This window comes from Leishmania major, chromosome 32 (genome assembly GCF_000002725.2).
Source record: "Leishmania major strain Friedlin complete genome, chromosome 32".
In the NCBI taxonomy this organism is placed as follows: domain Eukaryota; phylum Euglenozoa; class Kinetoplastea; order Trypanosomatida; family Trypanosomatidae; genus Leishmania; species Leishmania major.
Genome location: NC_007273.2, coordinates 969,198 through 987,618, shown reverse-complemented (window position 1 = coordinate 987,618; position 18,421 = coordinate 969,198). Strand labels below are relative to the sequence as shown.

The 18,421-nt window shown below is 62.6% G+C and overlaps 6 protein-coding genes across 6 annotated transcripts; all 6 read left to right on the top strand.

The window, feature by feature from the left end:
• Nucleotides 1–467: 467 nt before the first annotated feature.
• LMJF_32_2520 (hypothetical protein) lies at nt 468–3,248 on the top strand (the record flags this gene model as incomplete). The annotated part of the gene is made up of 1 exon (XM_001685523.1): nt 468–3,248. The coding sequence occupies one exon, from the start codon at nt 468–470 to the stop codon at nt 3,246–3,248; it is 2,781 nt and encodes a 926-aa protein (XP_001685575.1).
• Nucleotides 3,249–4,486: 1,238 nt separating this feature from the next.
• LMJF_32_2510 (conserved hypothetical protein) lies at nt 4,487–6,484 on the top strand (the record flags this gene model as incomplete). The annotated part of the gene is made up of 1 exon (XM_001685522.1): nt 4,487–6,484. The coding sequence occupies one exon, from the start codon at nt 4,487–4,489 to the stop codon at nt 6,482–6,484; it is 1,998 nt and encodes a 665-aa protein (XP_001685574.1).
• A 2,803-nt stretch (nt 6,485–9,287) lies between these two features.
• On the top strand, nt 9,288–9,776 carry LMJF_32_2500 (conserved hypothetical protein; the record flags this gene model as incomplete). Its single annotated transcript, XM_001685521.1, has 1 exon — nt 9,288–9,776. The coding sequence occupies one exon, from the start codon at nt 9,288–9,290 to the stop codon at nt 9,774–9,776; it is 489 nt and encodes a 162-aa protein (XP_001685573.1).
• Nucleotides 9,777–11,057: 1,281 nt separating this feature from the next.
• On the top strand, nt 11,058–14,930 carry LMJF_32_2490 (conserved hypothetical protein; the record flags this gene model as incomplete). Its single annotated transcript, XM_001685520.1, has 1 exon — nt 11,058–14,930. One exon carries the CDS (start codon nt 11,058–11,060, stop codon nt 14,928–14,930), a length of 3,873 nt encoding a protein of 1,290 aa, XP_001685572.1.
• Nucleotides 14,931–15,628: 698 nt separating this feature from the next.
• LMJF_32_2480 (conserved hypothetical protein) lies at nt 15,629–16,033 on the top strand (the record flags this gene model as incomplete). The annotated part of the gene is made up of 1 exon (XM_001685519.1): nt 15,629–16,033. One exon carries the CDS (start codon nt 15,629–15,631, stop codon nt 16,031–16,033), a length of 405 nt encoding a protein of 134 aa, XP_001685571.1.
• Nucleotides 16,034–17,919: 1,886 nt separating this feature from the next.
• Nucleotides 17,920–18,195, top strand: LMJF_32_2470 (hypothetical protein; the record flags this gene model as incomplete). Its single annotated transcript, XM_001685518.1, has 1 exon — nt 17,920–18,195. One exon carries the CDS (start codon nt 17,920–17,922, stop codon nt 18,193–18,195), a length of 276 nt encoding a protein of 91 aa, XP_001685570.1.
• Between the last annotated feature and the right edge of the window lie 226 nt (nt 18,196–18,421).

The following is an 18,421-nucleotide window of genomic DNA, read 5'->3' as shown; positions in this document are numbered from 1 at the left end:
GTCTATTGGCTATTTCTCCACCTTCCCTCCTCCGCGTTTGACGGCGGCGTGCCTCCCCAGTCTTCACCTTCGCGACTTCCCGTCTCCCCGCACGTGCTCCCCTACGCTCTTCTTTCTTCTATCATCCTCGCAGGGCAGCGCATACACGTCCTTCTCCTTTTATCTGGTACATGTAGCGGTGACCTTCGTTCGCTTCTCATCCCCTCCGTTTTTCCCTCCTTGTCACCAACGTGGCACGTTGTCTCACCTGCCGTCTCTCCGGCGGACGACGGTAAATCCATGGTTTTTTAGTTCTCGCTCTTTGTTTAGCTCTTGTGTGACTGCTCTCTTTCTCTCTCTACGTGGTCGGCTCCAGGCTCGGCGGATCGGGCCCAGCATACGGCACACGCCCCCACGTAGAGGACCGCGCTGTGACACGGGCGTATATACTCTCACGCACATACACAACATCGCAGCACACGGGGTTCATGCTTGCGTGGAGCCGCTTCCCCAACAGCGCTGCTGGGTCAGCCGATCCCAAGCAGCAGCAGATGATGTTCGCCAACGGCGCTCCCTGCGACTCTGCCGTGCACCTGACACCGTACGGTGATGTTGCAAATCGTTGTTTCTTTCTCGGCGCTATGAACGGCATGCCAGTTCAGCCACCCTCTTTAGCCGCCGCGAGCGTGACGTCGCCAAATACGGCCGCCGCGGGGCGTCCCGGTGTCCCTCACCCGGGCAGCTACGCCGTACCTCGGCCCGCTGCCGGGTACTACTACCCCCCCTACGCAGCCGTCAAGCAGCACGCCTTTCAGCAACCACAAGCTGCAGGCGTGATGCAGGGCCAAGTGCCGCCGCCGCCGTGTCAGGCTACCACACCCAGCACTACTGCGCTCGCACTTGCGACGCAGCAGCGCAGCGCCGCCGCCTCTAGCCCTTCCTGTGGCCCGGAAAACGCGTTCGCCTCTGCGTCGCCGCATGGAAAGGGACGTGAGAGCCCTCGCAACGGTCGACATCGCCGCGGCGACGGCGAGGCGGCGGCAACCCCTGCCTCGGCAGCGCAGCCATCTTCCCCTGGTAGACACGGCGGTGGCCGCGTCTATAGCGGACGACGTCACCATCGCGATGACCCACCACCTAGTAGTACCAGCTACACGCGCGCACCGTCGCAGGTGGCGACAGCGACGTTTGGGGAGGTATTTCCGCACAGTTCGAACGGTCCAAACTCACATATTGCACCCGCTGCTCCGGCTGCAGCTTGGGGCGCTGCTCACGATGATGATGACGGCGGTGATGGTGGTGGCCGGCGACGACGCCGGCGTCGTCACGGCGATGGCGGCGGTGAGAGGCGCCGAACCGCCTCGCCAAGCTCGCCTCCAGAGCCGCGAGTCGATGAGGAGGCGAAGGAGCTGCACCGACGCCGCCACCGCCACCGCGGCGAAGTGCGCGGCCAGCACGACAACGCCCGCAGCAACACGAACGAGCCCAAGCCTGCCTCCGCACACCTTGCCGGTGACCTCGCCGACACCTCGCGCCACCACCGATCGAATCATCGATCTGACCAGGGCTGGGGCAGCCCTCCCAAGAGCGCTGCTGCCAATGTTTCGACATCAACGGGAGCGGCGGCGCCGTCTGTGGGGCAAACGCCTGTCACCACCCTCGTTGCTTCAGTGCTTCAGCCCGTATCAGTGGCCAGCACGCTGATGGTAGCGCCCCCTCCACCGCCGGCAATGGTGCCTGCTGCGCCACCGGCTCATAGAGGTGTCCGGAGCACGCTGCCCCTTTCAGCGGCGGCGCCATCACCGCCGCCTGCGATACCACCTACGAGCACCTCAAAGGGCCGCCGACGTCACCGAAGCCACCGCCGCACCCCTTCCGCCTCTTCGTCAAGTTCTGGTCGCAGCTCCGACGCGGCATTGAGGCAAGGGTCGTCGTCGTATTCGTCCTCCTTGTCCTCTCACTCGGAGACTGCCTCGCGTCCCGCCTCGGCTTCGTCACGCGACCGCCGCCGCCGGCGTCGCAGAGACCGCCGAGGCCGCCGCGGCCGCCGTGGCGGCCGCCGATTGCCACGCTCAGCCTCGTCGTCCTCGAGATCACGACCTGCGGCAGGGGATCCTGCCGGCAGCGCCCCTTCCCTGCCAACGAACAACAACGCCAGCGTCGCTGAAGCTCCCAAGAAGAAGGGAGATGGCGGCATTCTGAGTTTTTTCCGGCGCAACAAATCCACCGCTGCCGAGGCGGACTCGGCTACAGCCGGTAAAGCCGGAGCGCCGGGCCAGGAGACGGCCATGATGATGCTGCTCCCCATGCCGCAGAGGGCGCTCTACGATACATCCATGTGGCCCTGCAGCGCCGCTGTCGCGCCGCGAGATGCGGTGACCGGAGTGCAGCAACGCGAGGCGAGCAGCCGCACTGACGCGGCGGGGCAGCGCCTTCGCGATCGCACGCCGGGGCGCTCACAGCATCCCGCACCGAGTAGCGGCACCGTGAATGCTCACATCCCTCCGCAGCAGGGCAACGGCAGCCACAACCCCAGCGTTGACCCCAGCACCGCTGTCGCGCCTTCCGGCAAGAGCAAAGGCCTCTTTGGCGGCCTGTTTCGCAGAAAGAAGGACAAGGCAGATGGGGGCGCCACCGCTGCGGCTGACGCGAGTGCCAACAACGCAAGCACCGTCAGCGGCTGGCCGCCCTCGTCGTCGCGCCCTTCGACGTCCGGCACCTCGGTCAACTTGACAACGAAGGTGGCAACCACTGCTAGACTCGGCACGCCGTCAATACCTCCGAAATCCGCGCCTCCCCGTGGCGGATACGGCGCTGCGCCGATGAGTCTTTCGCCAGCACCCGACCCAGCCCTCATGTCAAAGCGGGACGTCGTGGGGCGCTCTACGAAGAAGAGCAAGGCAGCTGCGGCGCATGTGCGGCAGGAGCCCCTCGAGCCAAATATGCTGCGAAGCCCAGTGCAGGCACAGAAGCAGAGCCAGAATCAACACAGCGGAGGCAACAGAGGGCGCCACCGAAACGAGAGCCGTGGCCACCCATCACCGGTAGGCGAGCGCGGCGGCCGCACGTCGGGCCGGCGCACGTTGGGAAACCGCGACGGCAGCCCTCGCGGTCGCGGTCGCCGTCGCACCCCCTTGAAAGACTCCAACTCGTGCTCGAGTGACGCATCATCGACGTCCTCCAGCACAAAGGCAGCCCCGAAGCAGCACAGCGGCCGCGGGAACACCGGCAGCAAGGCTGCTCGCGCCCAAGCAAACAACGAAATCTGAGGCAGCCCATAGTTCAGGGTCTGCACGCGCGGCTACGAGAAGGGCCGCTTCTGAGAGAGGAGGAAGATCGAGAGCGTTAGCCGCACGCATGGCTCTACGCAGCGCTCTTCCCTTTTCCCTTGTTGTTTCAACTGTACAGCTTTTCTTTTTCGTTTCTCATTCCGTCCTTGTCCGACGGCATCAGTTCACTGATCGCATTGCCCAACACTTTCGGCTATGAGTGGTGTACAGGCGCGTGCTTGTCTCGCTCTGCGTGTGACCCCCTTCTAGTGTATTCCTCACCTCCTCTGCCGTCTCTGTTGATTGCATGCAGCCCCCTTCTTGTCATTTTGGAAGTGGTTGTGTCTGTTGTCGGTCTCTCGCTTTCCTTCGGCGCTCGTGCCCCCTCCCCTCTCCTCCCCTCCCGCGTCGCCTTCCATACCTCTCCCACGACCTCGCATTCTGTTGGCTTCTTTGTTCGGCTGAGGGGCCATCGCGTCTTTCGCGTTGTGTGGTGGTGGTGGTGGTGGTGGTGGTGGTGGCTCCCGTCTTTCCATGGCGACGGTGTCAGCGGAACGCGCGTCAAACAAACACAAACCAAAGAAAATGAAACAAAGGGTGGGTGAGGGGGGTAGGGACGGCGGAGGAGGCGGTGGAGAATCCAACCTGCGAGGATGGTGGATGGATGAACCAGCCATGCCAGATGGCTGATCGTCTTCTCTTTCCTTTGCCCTCTTCCCTCCCTTGTCGTCGCGCCAGTTACTGGGCCAGCAGCGGAGCGGGCAGCGCTGCGGAAGGATGTGCTTGGTGTTTATCTAAACACCGACTTCTCCCCTCACAGAAGCATGCACCCACACCAACGCCCACGAAGGCCGCCACTTCCTCTTTCGGCTCTCCGCAAACGAAACGAGGAGAGAAGGTGAGCGGAAGCAACGACTGTTTGACAGGGAGAGGACCCGACACCACACCGACCGGCCCGTGGCGCAGTGTCGGCTCACCGGGTGTTCTGCCCGCTCTTTCTGTATCTGCAGTCCCGTATCACGCACGACTCACTGGCGCCTTCGCTCTCCTTCTTCCCCCCTCCTTGTCATCGCGTCCTTCGTTTCCGCCTCTGTGAATTCGCTCGCCAGCGCTACCTTCCGCTCTTTGGAAGCGCACAAACAACAGCGGTCGCGCGCGTGCTCGGGAGGGTGCGTGTCTGCGTGCGCTTGGTCACGTCCTCGTTGGCCTGGTCAAACCTCCTTCCTAGGCCAATCTTCATGGCGTCGCATGGCGAGCCCTCACTGCCGGCGGCTGGCGTGCAGCGGCGTGGCACCGTCGGTGGAGCTGGCGTAACGACAATCACGACAGCGGTGGGGCGCCTGCTGACTGACTACGCGGTGCAGCTGCGCGAGGACCTTGGATTCACTGATGTCACCGGCGGCGTCTCCTTTAAGTCAGGTTGGGAGGTCGAGGATGGTGACGTGGTCAAGGTAGAGGGCGAAGGCAGCGGCTCCGCCGGTGACAGCGCCGTTGAGACACGCCATAAAACCAGCTCACGTCACGCAACCGATGTGGATGACGAGGTGGCGCCGCTGACAGAGGATGACGCGGCGGAGTGCCGCCAGCGCTTACAGCGACTGCAGCGCGTCAAGCATCTTCTTGTTCAGTTTTCGGGACGTGCAGATCGTCGTCGCGTGCACACGGAGGCTGTGAAGACGTCTTTCCTCAGATCAGGGAGCACAGCAGAGGATGCTGACGAGGCGGACGGCGCCTGCTGTGTGAGCTGCGAGACGGTGCGCCAGAATCCTGTACTCATGCTAGCACTGCGTCGCTTCGATCGCATCGCGCAGGGCTTCCAAGGTACAGCGGCGCCGGCGGCAGTGGCGAAGGTTCAGGGTGGTGGTCTGCGCGAGGCAGGCACAGCCGCTTCAGCATCGGAAACAAACAAGGGGAACTGCATCCAGCCGTTTCTGAATCCCGTGCCTCTCGCCGAGGGTGCCCTGAGCGCTTTTAGCCGCAATGTGAACATCGTGTTTCGTCGTCGCCCGACCGCCGGTGGCACTCCCGCTACCGGCAAGCGGCCACGCGACGAGGCCGGCGACTCCGCTGCATCGTCCTGGGCGTCTACAGCGGTGGCACCAGATACGCACAACTACTGGGGGCTGCTCGCCGCGCAGCAGCGCAGGCGTCGCTTCGCCCTTTACACTGCCCGCGCCGCGCTGCTGCCACGCGTGAACGCCATGTGCGCGCCACTGTACGTCTCTCCTGCTGTCCAGGAGCTCGCGCAGCTCAACTCGGAGGCGGAGCGTCTCATGCTGAAGCGGGCTTGGTGTGTGCACACCAAGGCGCACTTGCTGCGCGAGCTGCCGTGGGCGGCCCGCGATGTTGCCGCGTACCGAGTCGCCTTGCGCGAGGCGCTGCAGAGCTTTACCGAGTCGCAGCAAGACGCCTTCCTTATCGACGTTGTCTACGCCCAGTTTGTCTGTGCAGAGGGCGGCGTCGTGCGCGTGTGTGTGCAGCATGCACTCTTCCTGGACCTCACCTATGACGTGCGGCTCCGACAGTGGACGCTCGTCGCGCTCCACTGGAATATCTTCACCACCAGCGCCGGTGCATCGCTCCTGACCTCACAGTCAGTATTGGCGGTGCCTCATGCACAGACCCCGTCCACCCCACCGGCTGCGCCTGCCACAGCGGCTCGAGCCCCCTTGATAGCTCACAGCAGTGCTCACGGCACCGTCGACTCTGCCTCGCCATTACCTGAAGCATCCACGCCTGCGTCTTTTGTAAGAGTTGTCCCTCAGGATCGCGAGGCACTGCACCGCTTTCTGCGGCTGGCCTTTGAACAGGAGGGACTGAGTGGTGGGCTGCATGCGGCTAACCGCTTGGTCTGCGCCGTTGTGATGGACACCTTTGCCATCCAGCTTCAATCCCTCCAGCAGTCATTTTTCACGGGCGGCGGGCTCGGTAGGCTCGTCGAGATGGAGGTGCGGCCGGGCACGCTAATCAGCTTTCACCTCTCTTTGCCAGAGCTCTTTGTGCCGTCAGCGCCTGTGGCGCATGTAAAGATGACCGTGGCAGGCGGCACCGTGATGCTGGAGTGTGTGCGGGGCACTGACCTCTCCACGCGACGGGTGACGCTGCCTCTCGGGACCTCGTCCCTGGTCGCCTCCGGCGCGGTGGGCGTAAATACGGCAACTTGGAAGTCTTCGATGACCGTGGTGGATATGGAGGCCTTATTGTGGCAGTGCGTGTGTGCCTCTGCTCCTTCCTAGGCGGCTGTGGCGCCTCCCTGCGTTATGCTGGATAGGAAGGTGGGCCTAGAGAGGGAGAGCAGAACGGTAGATTTCGCAATGTGCGTCGCTGGAGAAACCCAACATGCGTGCATGTACGCATGCGCAAAAGAAAACGCAAAGGAATCGTGTTAGTAGTCTGCTGTGCACACGTGCCAGTGTCGCCGTCCGTCTCTGATGTGGTGCTAACTCTTTGTGGACAACCTCGGGGTGTATGTGTTGTGCAGTGAAACAACGGCGCGCACTCATGGGCGGCCACTTGACAGGACGGTGCAGCGAAAGTTTGGAGGCCCCTACTTGCGCACAGACGTGCGGGCCACTTTCAGCTGCGTCTTCCCTCCTCCATATGCAAAGCATGCACACCCCCCACTGGTCCTCTCGCCCCACCCCCTCTCCCTCTGCTCACAAACGCCTCTTGGGCGTTGCTCTTCTTAGTTCGCTGACCGACGTCTCCCCTCCCCCTCCCCCCACACCCGCCCGTCGCCTCTTTGCTTTTCTGTGAGTCGCTGGTGCTGACGTGTATTGTACAGCAGCGTCACCGAGCCAGCTGCACGTAGGGTCTCCGCATACGGCAGCTACGGCACCCTACTCGATCGTCGAGAAGCCAGAAGATCACTGTGCACCTCACTCATCATTCGCCAACTCCCTGCCGCTCATCCTTCAAAAAGAAGACGCCACCATTGCTCACGAGGACGTTGAACCCCAGTCCACCGTTTCTCTCTGAGTGCATACCGCGAGCCCGTCAAGGCCCCTCCCCCGCTAGGCTGGAGTCAACGGGCTCTTGTGCGTTGCATCGCTGTGCGTCATTTCTTCTCTCGTCGCACTTCTCTGCGTGCGTCCCGTTTTCCGGCACCTGCTCCCGCACTCGCCAATCTAGTGCTCTGTGACAAGAGGGTCAAGCGAGTCAGCGTGTTGGCGCCCCCGTTTTTTCAGCTCCCCTTGAGAGCGCGCTAGTGGTGCAGCTTGGTACACAGCCCATGGCGTACGCGGTCAACTCCTCCAGACACTCGAATGGCGACGGCGATGGCATAGCAGGGCAGGCACAGCCTTCTGCCGCGGGTTCAGCGGGCGCCCCAGTCGTCCGCTTCAGCCTTCTCTATCAGCTACGGCACAATGCATGCTCCATCACCGCGCGCAATTCCAGCTCGCTGCAGCGTACCCAGTCGCGCCCATCCCTACCACAGACAGGAGAGCAATGCGGTGACTGCACGGCATACGCGAACGACTTCTCTCATGGGGCGGCAGAGACAGCAGCCGGGCAGGGCTACATGACGCCGCCGCAGCGTCGCAGCCGTCCCTCCTCGACAGAGCTGTTTTCTGGGCCTTCTTCCTCGCCTGTAGCGCTGTCGCCTCCTCCCGCTACGTATGCCGGCATTCCGTTGCTGTCGACCATGGACAAGCGGGAGCTGTCTAAGGTGGTCGTGCGCGATGCCGTCTTTGGGCGCTTGCTGGATTTGGTTCCATCACGGCAGCACATCCAGACGGCCGTGTGGACGCTTTCGCGGCACGTGATTCAGATCGACGGCGCCGTCACGGTGTGCGCCATGCCGCGAGATGTCTGCAATGCCTGCCCGCTTGCTAGCTCTTCGCATTTTGCCGCTTCAAATAGCGGAGGCGGTGCCTATGGAGACATGGAGAGCCTGCGTGATGTAGTGCGCGAGCGCGTTGGGGAGCTTGTGATGGACGCGCGGCTCTTTGCGTGCTTGCTGCAGCCGTATCTGGGAGACATTGGTTGCCAAGGCGATGTGATTCAGACCTCCGTCCAGGTTGTGGGATAGGGAGCAGAGAGGCGTATCTCCCCCTCGTTGTGCTCGGACCACTGCGGCATGCTTTTACTCCTTTCCCCATAGACTGCTTTCGCACTTCCCCCCCCCGTAGAAGATGGTCTTGTGCGATTTGCTCGATCGGTGAGTAGCAGAATTTCGTGTGTGCGAGCGCGTGTGTGCGCGTTTGTGGCTGTGCTGCTTTGTGCAGCAATGGGCGAAGACGAAACAGGAGGGTGCAGCAGGGCTGCAAGTGTCTGTTACAGCGGAAGCCTTGCTGCCGCACCGCCATACCTCTTCCTTTCCAGCCTCGAGCCCATCATCAAGTGCCGTGAATGGCGGCTGCTCGACTACTTTATCACGCCACGACTGCAACATGATCAAAACGGACACGACAAGGAAACGAGCGAGCACACGCGCAGCTTGACAAAGGTCAGCGTGGCAAGCCAGGCGAACCAACGAGGCAGTGTCGTTGGATTACCGACGAAACCTCCACCTCTCGCCCGCGCACAATCGCGACGCTTTGTGTTTTCTTTTTTCGGGTTGTGTCTCCTTCTCTTTTGCGTTTCTCCATCGTACTTCTTACCCACCTGTGCGGTCCGCAGTGGTGCTGGCGCTGTGTCCTGTCTTCTTTCTCTCTGATCACCTTCCACCTCTGCACCAGCGCACCCACCACCTTCCACGTCTCTCTCTCTCTCTCTTATTTGCACCTGCGACGTGCCCCGTCTTCTTTTTGCTCGCCCTCCTTTCTCTGTGCCGCACACAATCACGTCGTGTCGCCGTGACACGGTTGCACACCTGGGATGCCCGTGGTTGCGCACAGCACTGGACGATCTCTACTGTCCACTCCACCGGCGCGCGTAAAGTGAAAAGGGTGTGAGAGCCAAGCCAACTAAGCCTTGCACTTCCGTGCCCTGCTTCACGTACCTGGTGTCTCCCGCATAACCTCCGCCCACCCCGACACGCACACGCACACACACAGACATATATATATATATATACATTGGCTGAGGCGCGAACTCATGGCGGGCGCACCACCTGTGTCGTTTGTGCATGCGGCGACGCGCACGCTGCAGCACGACATCCGGACATTCACGCACTGGGATCCGGCCGCGAACAAGCTGCAATGTGCGATACGAGATGCCGCCTACCTCGTAATTGATCTGCCGCGCTTCTTCATGTACTCGCACAGCAACTACGGCGCCATGCGGCGCTACATCCGGCAGTCTCGCATTAACAAAGGTAAAGTGAACCCCGAAGACTTCAAGGACGTGGACACGAACGTGCTGCGGGAGAGCCTCATCAAGTACGCGCAGGCCAAAGGCCCGCTGCAGAAGATTGACTTTCGCTGGTTCTACTGGATGTACGCCGTCATGATCATTTACGTGGGGTGGCAGGGGATGTATCTGCAGTCGCTACTCGACGCACGTGTGGATCGGATGGGCGCCTCGCTGGAGCAGCGCCGCGATATGTACGACGACGACTACCTCGAGGAGGTGCGCCCGCGTTAGTGCCGTGGTAGGCGCAGCCCAGAGCGTGAGCACTGATCAATACTGCTGAGAGGGGAAAGGGAGCGGCTGCCTCGCTGCATCTCTCCAACGGTTCTTCTCAGTCGAGGTGCCGCTGCTGCGCTGTGAGGTTCACGCCCGTGTTTTGGGGCGTGCCTGCTAAGCTTCTGCATCACTGCCGTGAGACGTATCGTGCTTGTGCTGCGAGGGCAAAGTGGCCCGCTTACGCTGGCTCGCTATGCCGCTGTCTTCTGCGTCTCTTTTTCGTGTTTCGGCTCGCCTGTCTCTGTCCCACTCACTCACTGACTCACTCACACACTCTCTCATGCACACACGTGTGGGTTTGGGGGCTGCTCAGCTGCTTTTCCGTGTCCCACAGCACGAGGGCTGGGCTGCGGTGAGAGACTCTGGACTTACGCAAAATACACCGCGGGGCTGAGACGGGAGGCCGCGACTCACAGGCACAAGCATGTGGCTCGTGTGCCGAGTCGCGCATCCGTTTTGTGAGGGCAGCAAAGACAAGGTAAGGAAAGGGCTGCAGCTCCCACCACCACCACCACGGCCGCTCTGAGCGGGCTGCGCGGAGCCAAGTGCGCGGTGCGTTCGTTGGGTTGGGAGGGAGGAGGCTAATGATGACGGAGGAGGCGCGGAGAGCGAGAGCCGGAGCGAGGTGCACTCTTTTTCCAGGGTCCACTGTCACACATCGGTGCTGCAACACTGCTCTGCAAAAAGGACCAAGAAAGGTGGAACCCGAGAAAACGTATACCTCCGGTGTGGGCGGTCATCGCTGCCACAATGTCATGTGGTTGTGTGTGCGAGCTGCTGCGGGCCATGCATGTCAAGGCCGCCGCCGTGAAGCTTGAACGCCACGGCACACCCATGCGGGGGACATACTTTGTGCAGCACACTGATACCACCCTCATCCTCCGCTGCAGATGCGGCTGCTGCACCAGCTCCCCTGCATCCACCCGCCTACACCTTTTCTTTTTCGTCTGCTGACCGACTCACCTCACTTGTGCACGAAATCAACGAGCGTCCATCCACAAATCGAACACGGAAAAGGGGGCCACCACCTGTCCACGTGGTGTTGACACGCGCATAACAGCATAACTAGAGTACGAGAAAGTGCGTGAAGGACTTTGCAAGGCGGGGTGCACATGCGAGGCCACCTCCTTCGCCACCTGTTTTGCTCCTTCCCTCGCTGTGTCTTTCTCTCTCTCCATTATATATATATATATACATATCCCTATCTCAGCTCTCGTTGTGGTCACCGTGTACAGCATAATGGACGAAAGGAAGGACAAGTACGAGCAGCTGCTCGCCAAGGTGGACTGGCACGCTCCACACCCGCCGAAGGGCTATCAGTACGGTGCCGGCCGTGGGGCGAAGGGCTTTATCACGACAGCCGAGCTCACCACCGGCGTTAACACAACGGCAAAGATGACGCGAGACGAGAACGATTTCTTTGCCGCCATGGAGCGACTGGAGGAGCGCACACGGAAACCCAAGCGCGAGAGCGACGGAGCAGCAGGGAATCAGGCTGCCTGGCGCCACAGCAGCGGGGTGTCGAGCAGCAATGCAGACCACGGCGCTCCCGCGAAGATGAAGCTCTCGCTGGATGACCTTGCCACGCTGGAGGTGGTGCCCTCGCCCACTGCGGCAAAGACAATCACCGCTGCAGACTCGCCGAGCGCCTGCTCAGGGCCCGCCCCATCTGGGTCCTTGACAACGGTGAACTCGTCACTGCCGGCGCCTGCCTTAGGCCCCTCAGCCCCGCTAGTGGTGCGCAGCGCTCGGACGGAGGAGGGTGAGGCTGCCGAGGAGCACGTCTTTGCTGAGGAGCGTGTTTTGACAGCCTACGACGTCCTGAAGGGCAAGGCATCTGCTGTACAGACCGGCCTACACAACGTGCTCGCGATGGGGTCGACCGAGGAGCAGACGACCTGGATCACCCACGCCCGCGCCTACCGCGAGATGGGAATGACGCGCCGCGCGTATCAGACGCTCGTGGATGGGTGCGCTGTGACTGGCAGGAAGGGCAAGCGCATTTGGGAGGAGCGGCTGCGCTACCTCGCCAAGGACAACTACGCCGGACGTCGTCGCCTGCTGGAGGAGGCCACGTCAGCGTGCCCGACGGAGGAGGAGCTCTGGACACAGCTGCTGGACTGCATACCCCTGCTCGAGAGGGTGCCGTGTCTTCAGCGAGCGGTGCTGGCGTGCCCGTCGAGCGAGCAACTGTGGCTGCGCCTGGTCCAGTGCGTGCCCTCCTTGCACGACCAGCGCGCGCTGCTCCAGAAGGCGCTGCAGCACACGCCCACACTGCCGCTGCTGTGGGCACGCCTGGCGCGGCTGGAGACATATCAGACAGGCAAAGAAATGTTCCAGGCGGCGGCGGTGCGTTATCCCTCCCTGGCGCTCATCATTGAGGCCGCCAAGTACGTGGAGTGGCACGTGCTCGCACACTACTGGGCCTGTCGATTTTCGCCCACGAACACGCCCTCTCAGCTCGCGGCGCATCACGGAAGTCAAGTGTTGGAAGCCGAAAAAAGCGGTGCGGGCAGCGCGGCGTCCATGGCGGCGATGCACACAGCCGTACAAAGGGCAGACATGGAGGTCCGTGACCTGGTGCGCACCGCCCAGCGTAACTACCTCGACCTGAGCGAGGCGGGGTCGCGGCATGCCTGGCTCTCACTTGCGCTCTCGCTGCTTCACAAGGGCGACGCGAAGGGCCACAGTGGGATCGAGCCGTCGAATAGAGATGGAGAGGCGACGGAGACCTTTCGTGCGGCAACCCCAGCGCCAAGCGTGTACGTGTGCACGGCTGCGCACATGTTTCTCTGTATCGTGGATCCTAATGACAAGAAGGGCGCGGCGCATACCATTCCTGCCACGTGGCTCGAGGACCTTGTGGCGCTTCTTCCTGCCGACGCCGCGAGTCAACACAGTGTGCAGTGCGTGCTCTGGTACTCGTGGCTGCGGCTGCAGCAGCAGCAGCTCGAGTCGATGAACACCAGCAATGAACCCTCAGAGACGCTGGCGGTTGTGGGCAGCAGCGCCGCGGCGGCAGTCGCCAGATCTACTGCTACCATGATGCCTCGCGACATTCTGCCTGTGCTTTCATCCGCAGTACTGTCGGCTTCTAGCGCTGTTTTGCACGACGACCTGCCTGCACTGTGGTGCTGCGGCAGGGGGGGCTCAGCGAGAACGGAAGACGGTGCTGTGGTGCCATCACCAGCGCGTCAACCGGCGGTAGCACATGCCGCTCTCGGTGCCCGCAGCGAGGAGCAGAGGGTGGCGGAGGAGGATGAGGAGGAGGAGCTTGGGAAGCCGTCTGTGGCGCCAGCGGCCGCTTCGACGACGCCGGCGCCCGTGAAAGCGAAGGCGGCAGACCTTGAATCTGAGCTTCCGCTTCCTCCTCCGTTGGTAGTAGCGCTGGCCTCTCTGCTTGGCAGTATCACACACGTCGCCGCCGCAGCGGCAGGCTTACTTGCTGGCGCTTCGCTCGGTTCGCAGAGGCCGAACGCACAGCTGAACGCGGCGTCCAGCATCCCCGCCGACGCGCGCGCAAGGTCACAGCTCAGCCTGGCATTGGAGCTTCTTCTTGTGGAGGTGCCACTGGCTGTGTCCGACGCCCTGTACCGTCGCTGCTGCTTTGCGGCAGCCCTCTCCTTCATTGATCGGCTTTTGCACACCATCAACTCTAGCGCGACGGAGCAGGCCGCTGGCGCCCTGCGCCTGTACGTGGCACGCTCGAAAATGCTGGCCGCCGTTGGCGACACAACGGCGGCGGATGCCTGCTTGGTCAGCGCGATTGCTGCAGCGAAGGGTGCCGCGGCAACCGCGCAGCAGCAGCATCGTGAGGAGGAGGTGTGGGTGAAGCTTGCCGTGTTGCGCCGCAGTCAAGGACATCCAATTGATGCGCTGCTGGTGGATGCGCTGCAGCGATTCCCGCGCTCGTCGCGACTGTGGCTCATGCGGCTCGAGGAGAAGCGGTGCGCAATCCAGCAGCGGCAGGACGTGCTGGCGCCGACCTCAACTGTGGTGCCCGTGATTGACCTGCTGCGGCACGACGAGTCTCTTGCCAGTGACGTTCGGGAGCTTCGCGTGCTGTGCAAGAAGGCGCTCGCTCCCGATCACTGCCGGGCTGTGGCGGCAGTGTGGGTCTTTGTGGCTGCCCGCGTGGAGGCGGAGCTGCTGCAGAACGTAGCGGCGGCTCGGGCGTTGCTGACCGATGCGCTGGCGGCTTGTGCAGCGGATCTGCAGAGTACGCGATCGCACGGCTTGGCGCGGGGTGTGTCGGCCCAGGAACTCGAGAGACAAGCCAGCGCCGTTGCCCGCATCGGGGTCACGCAGGCCATGCTGGATGTGCAGTACGGCACGCCAGGGCAGGCGCTGGAGATGGTGCAGGAGGTGCTGCAGAGGCTGCCCAAGACGCGCGAGGGGACCTTTGCCATGGCGCAGGATGATGCCGTTGGTGAGTTGCTGGGACTCTTTATTTCGCTGGAGCCGCCCGCGTCCCGTGGCCGAGCTGCCGCGCAGGTGATGCGTCAGTGGAAGTCACGCGAGCCACTAGCCTTGTGCGCGGTGGCGCAGCTGTACTACGCCGCCGGACAGTACGCTCGAGCGCTGGATCAAGCGAGGAAGGCGGTGCAGCTGAGCAAGGGTCGCTGCGGCGATGCGGTGGGACTGCTGTGGCGGATGGCGGAGTCGCCGGCGATGCAACCCCTTGTGCGCGAGATAATGGCGGGAAAGACGGGAGAGGACTCTGACCCGAGCGGTGAGGGCGAAAAACATGTCGATGCGCTTTCTGACGCCGCCTCGGTCGGCCAGCTCACTGCGGAGGCTATTCGGCAGTGGGTGTTTTCCGTCATGAACTCCAGCGCTGACGCTGGTGTAGGCAGCAGCTCTATCAGCGGTGCGAGCTGCGCGCTGGCAACCGAAGATGACGCTCCGGCGGCGTCAACTGGCAGCCCGGCTACGCCCCTCATCGTGGTTCCCAATAGCGGTCCTCTCTGGATTACGGTCGCCAAGGCAGAAGACCCTAGCAACGTGACGCTCCTCGGATATCGTCGTCCAGTGGCTGAGATGCTTCGCGACGTTGCCAATCGCATCACTCTCAAGGGCCCAGAGTCGGCGAGCGCCGCGACACGCGCGTAGCACGCTGCGCTGCACACATGAGCGTACACATACTCGCTCCACCTGAGCGCGTGAGGCATGATAGTCTCCCCGTGAGGAGCACATTATATCTCGACCAAGGCATGAGCAGATGCGCACAGGCAGACACACCGAGTCGCGTGGGTGGAGCACTGGACAGAGGGCCACTAAGAGCTCGCACTGTGGCTGAGTGTATCAGCACAAGGAGGGGGGTTAGCGGGTCCGAGTGTATGAGTGTACCCCCTTCCCCCCACCTCCACCCACTACTTCCCTCGGACTCACACGAGCAGGCATCCGATCTTGCGCCACTTGCGCTGCCTTAGGCGACACTTTTGAGGGGAGGGGGTGTGGGTCGAGAGGCAGAGGTGCAACGCCGCCTACATCATCTCGCTCATGCGCCCCCACTCCTCTTTCAGTCGATCTCTGTCTCTCTCTCTCTCTCTCTCTGGCGCCCACCTTCGCTTCTCCATCTCTATCTCTGTGTGTGTGCCCCCCCCCGCCCCACCCCCTTTCATCTCCTTTTCCTCTCCGTGATCGGGCTCCGGCAGCAACTTGTGACGACTGCACACACTTGTCGGACTAACGTGCTCACTGCACTGGGTTCTGCACGCTCTCTCTTACCCCGCAACCTGCACGCACGTAGCACTTGACCCCCAAGGAGAGCCACACAACACAGAGCATTTCTCTTCCCCACATCCGTCATGTCATCCGGTAGGAACTCTCCGGACTCCGACTCCGTCGAGGAGTGGGCGGCCCCACCACAGGCGTTCTTGGAAGGTGATGCGTCTTCTGGTGCCGCAGCACCGACTGCGGCCGCTGTCGGTAGTCGCAGCATGGAGGCGATGGACGCCGTAGAGCGCGACTTGGCCGGTGCGTCTGTCACTGTGCTGTTTCAACTCCCCGATGGCGAGATGTATCGGGCGATGTTTTTCATGGGCCAGAGCGTAGAGAACATGAAGGCGCTGCTAGAGAAGGAAAAAGACCTGCCATACGAGAAGACGACCCTGTACCTCGGGGACCGTATGCTGTTTGACCCCCTCTCCTTGAGCGATCTCCCCTTCGACCCCAAGATTGAAAACCTCGTCAAGGTCGAGAGGACCACCTAAGCGCGGCAGTGCGCGGGCGCTTCTTCTCTTCGTTCTTCCAGGCCCACTGAATTGGATCAACACCCGCCTTTCCCTCTGTCGGCTGCGTGGCACAGCTTGACAGAGGGTAACGCTCATGCATCTCGCACGCAGCAGAACTCAGCTGCATGTCGTGATTTGGCCGAGGCAGATATCGTGCGAGCACAGCGAGGCAGGCGCCTCACGTGATGTGGGATTTCATCAATAGGGGAGGGGAGCGAGGAGGGGGAAGGGGGCGGGGCGGGAACGGCGCCATAGACACCATCTTCGCTCAAAGGGCACCTCTCCCGTTGGCTGCTTGCCCGTTCCAGCTTCGCTGGTGCACAGAAAAATTCACACACGCGCGTGATGTTGCCGCGCTGCCCACGTCGGTGAGGTGAGGGGGCGGTGGAGGAGGCGTGGGGGGCCACAGCGCGACTTGCACTTTTCTTTCGCTTCGCTGATGCATCTTTGCCTTTGCGTATGCGGCTCCGTTTCTACGGCGTGGCACAGCGCAGACGGGGCCGTCGCCCTGATGCTCACCGGCTTCTTCTAGAATTGGGGCACCGCCACCACGGCACCGAGTGACCACGGCGCGATTCGGTCCGCCGTCCACTTTGAGGATGGGGTATGGCCCGGGCGCCGCCAGTGCTGGCCGGGGCCCCATCATGTTCCTTCCAGGAAGCGATGTAGCAACTGTGCCGCTCCGCGGTTGCCACATCAGTCCGCAAAGACCGTGCCGACACCACAGCGACGCAGAAGCGAAGACGCGGGAGCTTCAGAGTGCGGCACTGACCCCCGAGACTACCACGACAACCCGAAAGTGGACCAGAGGGAGGAAAGGCGGATCGTCCACGCAGTCTCACCCCATCCCGCCACACATGCACACATGCACACATATTGCGCCACTCACAGGGACGAGGCTCCATTTACAAATCAACTCATCGCGAAGACCACCGGGAGCTCTCTTCCATCCGGCAAAGCTACTTGACCGCCCGGGACGCGAAAACTGGCGCAGCTCCAAGCATCTCTCGACAAGGTGCCCCGTGAGCCTCCCAAGCACCGCCCTTTCTCGGGTATGCTCATCACAGCGAAGGAGCCGGCCTTGAGGGATGGATAGAATCCTGGGACGCCCCCACCCCTCCTGCGACCCTCGATCATGGGCAAGCATCTTGACTGTCCACGGATCGCTCCCCTCCCCGCCCACCGCGCACAACAGCAATGAGACAAGGTGGCGGCTTCCTCGGTGTGAGAACGCAAGTCAACGTAGTGGTCACGACGCACCCGCAGAAGTCAGCGCGAGGCTCGGCAGCCCGCTTTCGCGTCCCACCGCGAGACCCAACTCGACGCCCTTCAAACTATTCGCCATGGGTAAGCTCGCAGATGGCGCTCCGCGAACTCCACTGCGGCTCCGCCCCGGGCGCCGACGAAATTCACCGTGAGAACGTCAAAGGCCCTCCCGGTGCACGGCACGAAAGCGCGGCTGAACGCTTGAAGCCTGCGCGTCGTCGCTAGCCGCGCCCCTGCTGCGTGGAAAGGAGGGGCGCATTGTGCTCTTCCTGAAGCTGCGCAAGCCAGATGGTGATCCCGCGCCTTATCGCCCGGTAACGCTGACCAGCAACCGGCGCCAAAGCCCCTCCAGTGAATCGCCTGGCGACGACTGCGCGGCCATTCTGCGCGACAGGCTCCAGCCGTACCCGTACGGCCTCCGTCCTCACCCCGCTCCACTGCAGACCCCCTTGGGCTTGCTCCCCCAACAAGCCAGTGCCGCACCAACAAGGTGCCAAGGCAGCCGCGGCGTTTACCGACCCTACGCAGGCACGCTGGGCTCGCTACATCACGGCCCCTCAGAGGCCCGACCGCGGCCGGCATCACACTCGCTGTGCATCATGGCTCTCCCAGACGATCGCCCCGCCCTCTGTGTTCGCACCCACAAGAACAAGTCGAAGATGGCCAGGCGTGCACGCCCAGTCGCAGAACCATCCGTCCTGGGCCCTCTTCGCCTCATCATGGTGGTGGACCCCCTGCGTGTGCACCGCAGCCAGCAGCAGCTCTCCGCTGCACTCGTTCACTTCGCCACGCACGTCTCACTCGCACTGCACGAGCTTCTCCCGTCGCGTCTTTGGCGCAGCCGACAAGTCCCCCTTCAGGACAGCGGCCTGTGAGTTCTCTGTGCGCAGCCACACATGCCCATCCGCGAGCCCCTTCCGCTTGGCACACCCCGCTCCTGTCAGAGGCGTGCGGGCTCAGGGGAGGGCGGAGTGCCTCCTGCTACCACAGACGTGTAGCAGCGTCTCACCTGTCGCGGTGCATGTGGGCACGCCATCCAGACCCCGTCCTCCTTCCCATAAAATAGACGGAAATGGGCGATGAAGGTACCGAGCCCTCCTT